General features: G+C 47.4%; 1 protein-coding gene across 1 annotated transcript in view; it reads left to right on the top strand.

The window, feature by feature from the left end:
- Positions 1-12,757, top strand: part of LOC121577132 (A disintegrin and metalloproteinase with thrombospondin motifs 20-like) — a 142,054-nt gene that overhangs the window by 123,298 nt on the left and 5,999 nt on the right. Inside the window, exons 29-32 of the mRNA XM_041890920.1 lie at positions 5,446-5,619; positions 6,925-7,095; positions 7,303-7,494; positions 7,693-7,822. Coding sequence (XP_041746854.1) covers positions 5,446-5,619; positions 6,925-7,095; positions 7,303-7,494; positions 7,693-7,822 — 667 coding nt within the window. The remainder of the gene's footprint in view (positions 1-5,445; positions 5,620-6,924; positions 7,096-7,302; positions 7,495-7,692; positions 7,823-12,757) is intronic.

Genomic DNA, 12,757 nt, shown 5'->3' with positions numbered 1-12,757 from the left:
GCTCCAACAGTCTCCGCAACACTCGGCGCACCAGGGCCACATGCTCGACTCGGGTAGGCGAGTACACGAGAATGTCATCGATGTACACGACCACCCCCTGCCCCTGCATGTCCCTGAAGATCTCATCCACGAAGGATTGGAAAACTGAAGGAGCGTTCATCAACCCGTATGGCATGACAAGATACTCGTAATGGCCCGAGGTGGTACTAAAGGCTGTCTTCCATTCATCGCCCCCTAATGCGCACCAAGTTGTACGCGCTCCTGAGATCTAATTTAGTGAAGAAACGCGCCCCGTGCAATGACTCCGTCATGGTCGCAATCAGCGGGAGTGGATAACTGTACTTCACCGTGATCTGATTGAGACCACGGTAATCAATGCACGGGCGTAATCCTCCATCCTTTTTCTTCACAAAAAGAAACTCGAGGACGCAGGGGAAGTGGAGGGCCGTATGTATCCTTGTCTCAGAGATTCGTCTATGTACGTCTCCATAGCTCTCTTCTCCTCCTGAGACAGAGGATACACATGGCTCCGTGGGAGCGCAGCTCCTGCCTGGAGGTCTATCGCACAATCTCCCTGCCTATGGGGAGGCAACTGCGTCGCCCTCGACTTACTGAACACAATAGCCAAATCCCCATACTCAGGGGAACGTGCAATGCGGGCACCTGGTTTGGAATCTCCACCGAGGTAGCCCCTCACGGAAACGCCTAAACATCGACCCACACACTGGGCAGACCACTCCATCAGAGCCCTCTCCTGCCACGAAATAGATGGGTTATGGGTACTCAACCAGGGCATGCCCAGCACCACCGGATACGCAGGCGAGTCGATCAGAAATAGCTGGATCATCTCCTGATGACCCCCTGCGCACACATCCTAAGTGGCGCAGTGACCTCCCTGATCAAGCCCGCCCCCAACGGACGGCTATCTAGGGCATGAACGGGAAGGGAACGTCAACTGGGAGAAGGGGAATCCCTAAGGCTAAGCAAAACTTCTTATCAACAAAATTCCCAGCCGCGCCTGAATCTACCAGCGCCTTATGCTGGGAATGAGGTGCTACCTGTGGAAAACGCACAGGTATACAGAAATGTGCAACAGAGAGCTCTGGGTGAGTGGGGCGCCTACTCACCTGGAAGGACTCCCCAGTGCGGGACCTGTCGTCCTCTCCCCTAGGAGGCCATCCCCAGCACCTAGCCGCGGTGTGTCCTCCCCGACCACAGTTGGTGCAGGAGATGGACCCCCTCGTAAGCCGACCCCTCCTCTCTCTAGCGCCAGCGCCCCCGAGCTCCATGGGGCACGGCTCGGAAGCGCTGGAGGGTGAAATGGACGGACCCCCTCGGGACGTCCGCGGGTAGCTAGCAGGGTATCCAGCCTGATGGACATGTCGACCAACTGGTCGAACGAGAGGCTGGTGTCCCTACAGGCCAGCTCCCTACGGACGTCCTCGCGTAGACTACATCGGTAGTGATCGATGAGAGCCCGCTCATTCCACCCTGCATCCGCCGCTAGAGTACGGAATTCCAAGGCGAACTCCTGGGCACTCCTCTTCCCCTGCCGGAGGCAGACCAGACGCTCCCCCACCGCTTTCCCCTCCGGGGAATGGTCAAACACCGCCCTGAAGCGGCGGGAGAACTCGTCGTAGGTGATGGTGTTCGCGTCGATTCTCCTCCACTCTGCGTTGGCCCATTCCAACGCCTTCCCGGAAAGGCAGGAGATCAGGGCGGACACGCTCTCGTGTCCCGAGGGCGCCGGGTGCACGGTGGCCAGGTAAAGCTCCACCTGGAGAAGGAATCCCTGACACCCGGCCGCGGTCCCATCGTAGGCCCTCGGGAGCGAGAGCCGAACTCCTCTGGGTTCCGGAGCGGGACTGGGCTGACCTGCCAATGGTGCGGGCAGGGAGGATGGCGGTGGAGGAGTCCCTCGGGTCTCCCAGCCTCGGATGGTGGTGATCACCTCCTGCAGTGCGGACCCCATCCGCAGGATCTGGTCATTTTGTTCGCGGATCCTGTCCTCCAACGTCGCCTGTGCTGCTGCGGCTCCTGCTGACTCCATCGAGTATGGTGTGTGATTCTGTCAAGGTAGATGTAGGTGGGTGTGGTGGTGGAATCAGGCGCAGGACGCAGAACGTTAGTCCAACAGACTTTAGTTGATGCACACGAAAAACAATCACAAACAAACGCCCTGAGGCGAAACTCCGCACGTAGGCGAAAATAACGGGCGCACTAACAGGTGCGACAAAAACACTCCAAACAATGGAGATATAGCTCAACCGAGCAAACAGTAGAAATCCAGCCTACCGGCACGACAGTAAAACAATCACACACAACACTAGACAAACACAACGAGAACTTATAGGACACTAATACACTAAACGATAACAGGTGTAACAACAATCAGACAAAAGCAAACGAACATAGAAACATGCAACGGTGGCAGCTAGTATTCCGGAGACGACGAACGCCGAAGCCTGCCCGAGCAAGGAAGAGAGGCAGCCTCGGCCGAAACCGTGACAAACATAGACAAACCTTGTATAAAATATGTTGAATTTGTACCTTTGAAACAACGTCAGATCTTCAACGTTATATCCACTATCAGAAAATAAACTATAGACTGGGCAGCATCTCCTACTGGAGAGTTGATCTACAGCTATCCATTTGGTCTCCCATCCCATTTAATCAAGTCCAGCCCAGCTTTGATATTTGTCACTGACTACTGCCAATGTGCTATTGTGACAATGATTATTGAGAACTCACTTAACTAAATAGATTCACTGTTGCTATCGAAGTCATTCCAAAGGGTAGGTTTAACAGAGCAAATGAAATGTAACCATACTCTCTCTATAAATCATATATCATCAATGATACTATTTAGGCCTATATATCATTTGCGAAGTCATCAACAGCTATTGTTTCAATTCAACCCAGGGTTCAACTAAAAATAGACAATACATATAAGCCTAGGGTTTCAAGTTTTGGTTGATGTCAAATTTAATCTTCAAGTTAATAATCAATATGTTGGATTTATGTCTCCATTTCAACCAAAAGTTAAAGAATAGGACTAAATCAAATCTAACTTTATTTAAAGTTTGATTTGATTTAGTCCTTTAGCAGCGCTAGGAGAGGGGAAATCCATGATCACAAATGTATCACAAGGCCACCAGAGAGTAAAGGAGATTGAGGTGGAGGGAGATGTGTCATGTTCTGACAAGTTGCCCAGAGCAGAGGAGGGAGTAGCTGTCTGTCCGTAAGTGGTGACTATTTAACAGTCTGATGGCCTGGAGATAGAAGCTGTTTTTCAGTCTCTCGGTCCCAGCTTTGATGCGCCCGTACTGTATCCGCCTTCTAGATTGTAGCGGGGTGAACAGGCTTTCCTGTGACGCCAGGTGCTGTAGATGTCTTGACAGGCAGGCAGTGTGCCCCCGGTGATGCGTTGGGCTGACTGCACCACCCTCTGGAGAGCCTTGCAGTTGCGGACGGTGCAATTGCTGTACCAGGCAGTGATACAGCCCGACAGCATGCTCTCAATGGTGCATCTGTAGAAGTCTGTGAGGGTCTTAGGGGCCAAGCCGAATTTCTTCAGCCTCCTGAGTTTGAAGAGGTATTGTTGCTCTTTCTTCACCACACTGTCTGTGTGAATGGACCATTTCAGGTTGTCAGTGATGTGCAAGCCGAGGAACTTAAAGCTTTTCACCCTCCACTGCGTTCCCGTCGGAGAGTAGCAATGGTCAAGAGTGCTCGATGTGCGAGTAGCATAGGAGATGTGTTGATGGAACTTCGGTAGCGTTTTCCTCAGATTTCCTTTATTAGTCCCCAGCTACAATAAATGCTGCCTGAGGATATGCAGTTTCCAGTTTGCACAAAGTCCAATATAGTTCCTTGAGAGCCGTCCCGGTGTCTGCTTGGAAGGGGAAAATACACGGCCATGACAATGACCGAAGAAAATTATTTTGGGAGGTAATGCGGTAATTCTCTCACTCTATCAGGCCCCCTGAAGATGTACAGTATTTAAATAATGTTTATGTTGGACACAAGATGGAGAGCAAAGAGAGCTCCTCAGGTCCTGTATGCTCCTCACCCCCAAAGTGTGGTTGTGAAATCCCCATTGGGCTTGCAATGGGAGCCCATCTCTGTTTTCCTCCATGAGACCACTGCCACTTCCCAGCCTTTGTGGGCCTCACTCTCCCTCTCCCTCCCTGGTGTCTGGAAGCAATCATCTCCCTTCACATACCACCAGAAACCATGAAATCCACAACTAGAGCATAAAGACATGTTTTATATCTTAACATTCATGCCTGTGACAACTTTGGAAACCTCAGCACCCACCGTTTGGGCTTTTCAGCAGCCAGCCACTCAACCCCCTCACAGTCTGGTGAAGGGGTACGAGAGAGGAGGGGGATGTAGGGGTCCTCTCTCCTTTAAAAACATACAATTAGAATCACAGGTTCTACTTCTAGGCTATTCTCATATTCTATTTTAATTCTAATTGTATTCTAGCACAAATTATTATATTTTTATGAACAAAAACGACATACTGCAGATGGGTAGAGAGCAGCATTATCTGGAGAAGCTCAACTCCATCAAATAGTGTGCTTAACTATGACAAGTGTGATCCCCGGCAATGAAAACCAAAAGCCTCTTGGAAAGAGACTAGAATCTAATTTCTTAAGCCGTAATAGTTGTTCAAATCGTAGTAGGAGGCTCTATTACACCCCACTTTGGGATATTAAAAAAGACGGCCTTTAAATGAGGCCTTGTTCTGTACATTAATTGATCTGACTAGGGGAACTTGCAGTTTCTAAAGATATTGTGGCTGTATAGCGAGTATTTATACAGCTTTCTTCTAGAACCCCGGGGGTTGGTTTCCGGACCCAGATTAAGCCTATTCCTGGACTAAAAAGCACTTTGAATGGAGGGTCTCCATTGTACATGCTTCTTAGTCCAGGATAACGCTTAATCTTTGTCCGGGAAACCTCTTTCTAATGAAATCCTGGAGATCTATTAGTGCTGGAGAGCTTCCTTAGCATGCAGGTAGGATTCTCAATGACTTCAAAGAGATGGGCCAGGTGATAGACCTGTGGGTAAACTCACAATATGGCTCACACAGACACAACAACCAAAGGCTCAGAGGAAAACATACGTCTCTGTCTGCATTGTTCAAGGACATTGTGTAGAGGCATCAAAGCCTGTGACGCAGACCCAGCAGACTAAACAAAGCATGTACTGTATGTTACAAAACGTTGATGCTTCGTCCAGGTCAGAGAGTGGAAGGGGACATGATGGGAAGATTTATGTTTTTGTGTGAATTTGAGACTTGGTTGCTACAGTAGCAAGCTGAAACACAGATGAGGATATCTGTGCTGGCAATGCAATGACAACAACCTGATCGTGAACTAGCTTGTGTGTTGTGTGTCAGTCGATCTAATGTGTGTGTTTGTGTGTGTTTTGTAGTGCTCTGTCACCTGTGGAGTGGGGGTCCAGAACAGATATGTGTACTGCAGACTGAAGGGTACAGGGCGGGTGAGAGAGGAGCTGTGTGGTTCCCACCACCGTCCGGCCACTGCCCAGCCCTGCCAGGCTACTGAGTGTCTCCATCACACCTGGGCAGCCGGAGAGTGGCAAGATGTAAGTATAGACAACTATCTATCTTTCTATCTCACTTACCCTGTCTTCTTCTATATATAATTTTTCTAATGTCCTAGACGGAACTTCGGAGAGTCAATGTGCTTTCAAATACTATTTCATCATTAGATTTTTTGGATTGTATTCACATAGATTTGTTAATAGAGACAGACTCCAGTTGCTAGCATGTGTGTTTAATGAACACACAGCAGTCATGGTGTTTGTGTGCGAGAGACAGACATAAGATCATCATACCGGAGATTGTTATTGGCAGTGCTCTGTCATAGAGCTAGTGGACCAGACCAGCTGTGTTTGTGAGGTCACTGAGGTAGCCCAGCACTCCTGCATCAGACATGAGGGTTTAAACGATAACCATCACTCTATGATAAATCACATCAAAACCTCAAAGCACTGATCCATATCACATCCATGTCTTTTGTCTAGTCGAGTGGCACTGCACTGTGTGACATGAGCACTGAGCAGTCCTCTTCAACCTAGTGTTTTTTTCCCCTTGGCCACGCTCTTCCTTTCATGTCCCCCCTACTCCGTCGCCAAACTTCAAGACACAAGACGAGCACCATGTAAGGACTTTGTGCTGCTTCCTCCTGGTGCAGAAATGTTTGCACACGCTCAGATCCTGTCTGTCTGTGTTGCTATGCATTCCACTGATTGTTTACAGCCTCCTGACTCAGAAACAGACATTTCTGGCCCAGAAACCATTTCAGCATTCATAACTGTGCTTAGAATATGAGATATTCTAATAAACAAAACTGATATCTTATTTGATTTTATAGGACATACGCTTTAGCCATTCAAAACCTAGCGTGCCTACTCTCACATTGTAAAACCTGTCTTAACTTTAGACTACCTCTCTAAACCATCATTCCAATTCACTCAAAACCAACTTGAGTATCCACCAATGACTTGCCATGTCCTTTATGTCTGGGGTTGGCCTTGAAAGCAATGGGAGATGTCATATCATTCTTACTTTTCCTCCCCTGGATAAAGTGTAGAATACATTTTTTGGAGTGTGGGCATCTGGAGAGCTAAGGAAACAACCAAGCCTGTCAGAACTTCTCTGGGGTATCTCTGCTAGCAGTCCAACACTGCCCCCTATGCCAATCTAAAGACATTACCCTTTGATCCACACGCGTATTAATCTCGTCCACCAGCCGGCTCTCGCTCTATCGAACCTATATGCGGTAGCAATTGAGACTGGGGACAAGGTTACAGTTGTATTACGTTTAATGCCTTTTAATGTTGACATGATGGCTGATCGTCATATTGGCCTGTGTCTGTTCTCTGCAGTGTAATGCCACCTGTGGAGAAGGTATGAGAAACAGGAAGGTTCTGTGTATGGGGGCCGGGCTGACCCCAGTCCAGGATGCCCTCTGTGACCCCTTGTCTTGCCCTGCCCTGCACCAGCCCTGCAGCAGAGCACCCTGTTACAACATGTGGATAACAGGAGAGTGGTCACAGGTACAGTAGGAACCTTGGTTTAGGAACCCTCTGCCTGGTCATACCTTTAAATAGGCCTACCTTTGCGTCATTTGATGTAACAATTTACCAACAGTATTTGACTAGCCAAGGTCGTCAATCAGAAATTGATATATTGAGGTGTTATTCCACAAATGTATCTATATCCTTATCCACTGAGGTGTGATTTCAATTGTGTGTGATTTACAGTGCTCTGCTAGCTGTGGCGTGGGCTACCAGCAGCGTATAGTGTCCTGCTCCATGAAACCCTCCTCCACCCTGCACCCCTATGATGCCCAGTCCCGCCCTCACTGTCCAGAGCCTCACCCACCTAGCACCAGGCAGTGCCTCCTTCGAGACTGCCCACAAGCTGCCTACTGGAAAGTTGGCCCATGGAGCAAGGTGTGTTTCAGTGTGTTTGAGAGAGAGAAAGAGGGGGATGGAGAGAACATGGAGAGAGAGAGAGAGAAAGAGAGAGGGGGTGGTTAATGGTATCAGATCATGTTATTGAAACAACAGTTATGTTTGTACAGTGAGTATGTAATATGTCAGTAGTCTACATGTAATTCACTGTGTTGATGTCCTTTATGTGCTCCTCAGTGCTCCCAGACGTGTGGAGCGGGGGTAATGGAGCGCAGGGTGGAGTGTCTGACCTCTAAAGGTCAACTGTCCAAACACTGCCGTCCAGCCGAGAGGCCCGAGTCACAGGCCACCTGCCGAGAGAGAGAGTGTGAGTCTCTACAGTACCACTACTGCTACATACATACAAACACGCACGCACACACACACAAACACACATACACACACACACTTCTACACAGCCTCTCTAATACTTATCTCTACTACTACTACACAGCCTCTCTAATAATTATCTCCACTACTTCTACACAGCCTCTCCCTGACAAACCCTTTCCATTCCCTCATGAACTGTACACAATGGTTTTCAGAAAGTGTGCTTACAGCTATTGCAGCGCCGCTCTGAAGTATTAGGCCTACAACTTAGATGTGCTTTCCTTGATGACTTTTCTGATCCATGCAGTGCTTAATGCCAAACAGGAGTGTGTATAGTAATGGAATGAAATCGACTGTGCTGTATAGCAGCCAACTGCCATATCTGATAGTGTTTATAGAAGGTCAACTTATTTCTTTATTTTAACACATTGGGCATAACGTTAACCTTGACTTTAAGCCTTTCTCTGAGCAATTGGTCTCTGAAACAATAAATAGTGAGTCAGAGTTCTCCACTCACGCTGGTGACAGAGAGGCAGTCAGACAGTGAGGAGTGTGCTGGGGCTGAGGCTGAGGTTGGGGCTGGGGCTGACTGGAGTTGAGTCTGGGGCTGGGGCTGGGGCTGGGGCTGGGGCTGAGGCTGGGGCTGGGGCTGAGGCTGGGGCTGGGGCTGGGGCTGGGGCTGGGGCTGAGGCTGGGGCTGAGGCTGGGGCTGTGGCGACCTTCACTCCTGACCCTATGTGTTAGCTGAGTTGGCTCCTGGCCAAGGTTTGCAGGTTCATTCCCCACATTTCAGATGTTTACACACGGCCTGGGGATTGCGCTGGAGCATTGTGCCGCATGTCTCTTGCCAAGTCATGCATCGGGCTAAATTCAAATGCTCGGGTGACAGCCAGTTCACCGGTCAAGTAGTAATACTAATCAGCTAATCAGAAAGAACTGGCCTCCAACCACACATGAACAATAATAGGGAATGTAAATAAAGAGAGATTTTCTTGTTTTCTAGAGATCCACTAGAGATCCTGGTTCGAATCCAGGCTCTGTCATAGCTGGCTTCGACCAGGAGACCCATGGGGCGGCGCACAATTGGCCCAGCGTCGTCCAGGGTAAGGGAGGGAATGGCTGGCAGGGATGTAGCTCAGCTGGTAGAGCATGGCGTTTGCAATGCCAGGGTTGTGGGTTTGATTCCCACGGGGGGCCAGTATGAAAAATAGAAAAATAATGTATGCACTCACTAACTGTAAGTCGCTCTGGATAAGAGTGTCTGCTAAATGACTAAAATGTAAATAACAAGCATCTTCATGAGTTTTTCCTGCTGTTTATTTATTGGAACGCTAGTAGCGTTTTGTTGTTTAACACTTTCATTTACTGACCTATTTACAAGACCTATTTTTATTTATTTATTTTTATTTCACCTTTATTTAACCAGGTAAACCAGTTGAGAACAAGTTCTCATTTACAACTGCGACCTGGCCAAGATAAAGCAAAGCAGTGCGATAAAAACAACAACACAGAGTTACATATGGGGTAAACAAAACATTAAGTAAAAATACAACAGAAAATATATATACAGTGTGTGCGAATGTAGTAAGTTATGGAGGTAAGGCAATAAATAGGCCATAGTGCAAAAAAGTTACAATTTCGGGGTGCAAATTAGCAAAATATATAACATTATGGGGATGAGGTAGTTGGGTGGGCTAATTTCAGAATGTCTGTGTACAGGTGCAGTGATCGGTAAGCTGCTCTGACAACTGATGCTTAAAGTTAGTAGGGGAGATGAGTCTCCAGCTTCAGAGATTTTTGCAGTTCGTTCCAGTCATTGGCAGCAGAGAACTGGAAGGAATGGCGGCCAAAGGAGGTGTTGCCTTTGGGGATGACCAGTGAGATATACCTGCTGGAGCGCAGACTACGGGTGGGTGTTGCTATGGTGACCAGTGAGCTAAGATAAGACGGGGATTTGCCTAGCAGTGATTTATAGATGACCTGGAGCCAGTGGGTTTGGCGACGAATATGTAGTGAGGGCCCGCCAACAAGAGCGTACAGGTCACAATGGTGGGTAGTATATGGGGCTTTGGTGACAAAACGGATGGCACTGTGATAGACTACATCCAATTTGCTGAGTAGAGTGTTGGAGGCTATTTTGTAAATGACATCGCCGAAGTCAAGGATCGGTAGGATAGTCAGTTTTACGAGGGCATGTTTGGCAGCATGAGTGAAGGAGGCTTTGTTGCGAAATATGAAGCCGATTCTAGCTCTAACTTTTGATTGGAGATGCTTAATGTGAGTCTGGAAGGAGAGTTTACAGTCTAACCAGACATCTAGGTATTTGCAGTTGTCCACATACTCTAGGTCAGACCCGCCGAGAGTAGTGATTCTAGTCGGATGGGCGGGTGCGAGCAGCGTTCGGTTGAAGAGCATGCATTTAGTTTTACTAGTGTTTAAGAGCAGTTGGAGGCTAAGGAAGGAGTGTTGTATGGCGTTGAAGCTCGTTTGGAGGTTTGTTAACACAGTGTCCAATGAAGGGCCAGATGTATACAAAATGGTGTCGTCCGCATAGAGGTGGATCCAAGCGTCACCAGCAGCAAGAGCGACATCATTGATATACACAGAGAATAGAGTCGGCCCGAGAATTGAACCCTGTGGCACCCCCATAGAGACTGCCAGAGGTCCAGACAACAGGCCCTCCGATTTGACACATTGAACTCTATCTGAGAAGTAGTTGGTGAACCAGGCGAGGCAGTCATTTGAGAAACCAAGGCTATTTAGTCTGCCAATAAGAATGCGGTGGTTGACAGAGTCGAAAGCCTTGGCCAGATCGATGAAGACGGCTGCGCAGTACTGTCTATTATCGATCGCGGTTATAATATAGTTTAGGACCTTGAGCGTGGCTGAGGTGCACCCATGACCAGCTCGGAAACCAGATTGCATAGCGGAGAAGGTACGGTGGGATTCGAAATGGTTGGTGATCTGTTTGTTAACTTGGCTTTCAAATACTTTCGAAAGGCAGGGCAGGATGGATATAGGTCTGTAACAGTTTGGATCTAGAGTGTCACCCCCTTTGAAGAGGGGGATGACCGCGGCAGCTTTCCAATCTCTGGGGATCTCAGACGTTACGAAAGAGAGGTTGAACAGGCTAGTAATAGGGGTTGTGACAATTTCGGCGGCTAATTTTAGAAAGAAAGGGTCCAGATTGTCTAGCCCAGCTGATTTGTAGGGGTCCAGATTTTTCAGCTCTTTCAGAACATCAGCTGTCTGAATTTGTGTGAAGTCTACTTTAGACTCTTCTTCAGTTATAGGCTACATCTACGTAGATTATTGGTTAAAGGTCCAGTGGAGCCGTTTCTATCTCAATATCAAATCATTTCTGGGTAACAATTAAGTTCCCTACTGTGATTGAAACAAAAATAGCTTCTTAGCAAAATACAATTTCTCAAGCAAGAATGTTGCTAGGACTGTCTGGGACTGGTCTGAGAGAGGGGTCTAATTGGAGGAGCCTTATGGGAGGGATGTGCAACCTGAAAACTAGCTGTTATTGGCAGAGAGGAGGGCACACTCTCTGTTATTGGTCTATTGATTTACAGTATACCGCCTAATGATGTATCCCCAACTGAAATTTCAGGTTGTCTTTTCAAACAGCTCTTACACTAAAAGTGCATTATAATTATAATAATTACAATTTCACAGTATTATTTGAACCTCATAGTGTAGAAATATATATATATAAAAGACAGGAAAACGTTACGTTTTAACTGCACTGCCCCTTTAAAATAATCTTAAAATACCTGTACTTTTTTACTGAAAAAACATGTATGTTTTACATTTGATGGTAGATCATGTAAATTTGCGTGTAAAGTATCCTGTTACAGTGAGGGAAACAAGTATTTGATCCCCTGCTGATTTTGTACGTTTGCCCACTGACAAAGAAATTATCAGTCTATAATTTTAATGGTAGGTTTATTTGAACAGTGAGAGACAGAATAACAACAAATAAATCCAGAAAAACACGTCAAAAATATTATGAATTGATTTGCATTTTAATGAGGGAAATAAGTATTTGACCCCCTCTCAATCAGAAAGATTTCTGGCTCCCAGGTGTCTTTTATACAGGTAATGAGCTGAGATTAGGAGCACACTCTTAAAGGGAGTGCTCCTAATCTCAGCTTGTTACCTGTATAAAATACATCTGTCCACAGAAGCAATCAATCAATCAGATTCCAAACTCTCCACCATGGCCAAGACCAAAGAGCTCTCCAAGGATGTCAGGGACAAGATTGTAGACCTACACAACGCTGCAATGGGCTACAAGACCATCGCCAAGCAGCTTGGTGAGAAGGTGACAACAGTTGGTGCGATTATTCGCAAATGGAAGAAACACAAAAGAACTGTCAATCTCCCTCGGCCTGGGGCTCCATGCAAGATCTCACCTCGTGGAGTTGCAATGATCATGAGAACGGTGAGGAATCAGCACAGAACTACACGGGAGGATCTTGTCAATGATCTCAAGGCAGCTGGGACCATAGTCACCAAGAAAACAATTGGTAACACACTACGCCGTAAAGGACTGAAATCCTGCAGCGCCCGCAAGGTCCCCCTGCTCAAGAAAGCACATATACATGCCCGTCTGAAGTTTGCCAATGAACATCTGAATGATTCAGAGGAGAACTGGGTGAAAGTGTTGTGGTCAGATGAGACCAAAATCGAGCTCTTTGGCATCAACTCAACTCGCCGTGTTTGGAGGAGGAGGAATGCTGCCTATGACCCCAAGAACACCATCCCCACCGTCAAACATGGAGGTGGAAACATTATGCTTTGGGGGTGTTTTTCTGCTAAGGGGACAGGACAACTTCACCGCATCAAAGGGACGATGGACAGGGCCATGTACCGTCAAATCTTGGGTGAGAACCTCCTTCCCTCAGCCAGGGCATTGAAAATGGGT

Source organism: Coregonus clupeaformis, chromosome 11, assembly GCF_020615455.1.
Source record: "Coregonus clupeaformis isolate EN_2021a chromosome 11, ASM2061545v1, whole genome shotgun sequence".
NCBI lineage: Eukaryota > Metazoa > Chordata > Actinopteri > Salmoniformes > Salmonidae > Coregonus > Coregonus clupeaformis.
The sequence above is the reverse complement of the archived record's forward strand: the minus strand, read 5'-3'. Positions and strand labels throughout refer to the sequence as shown.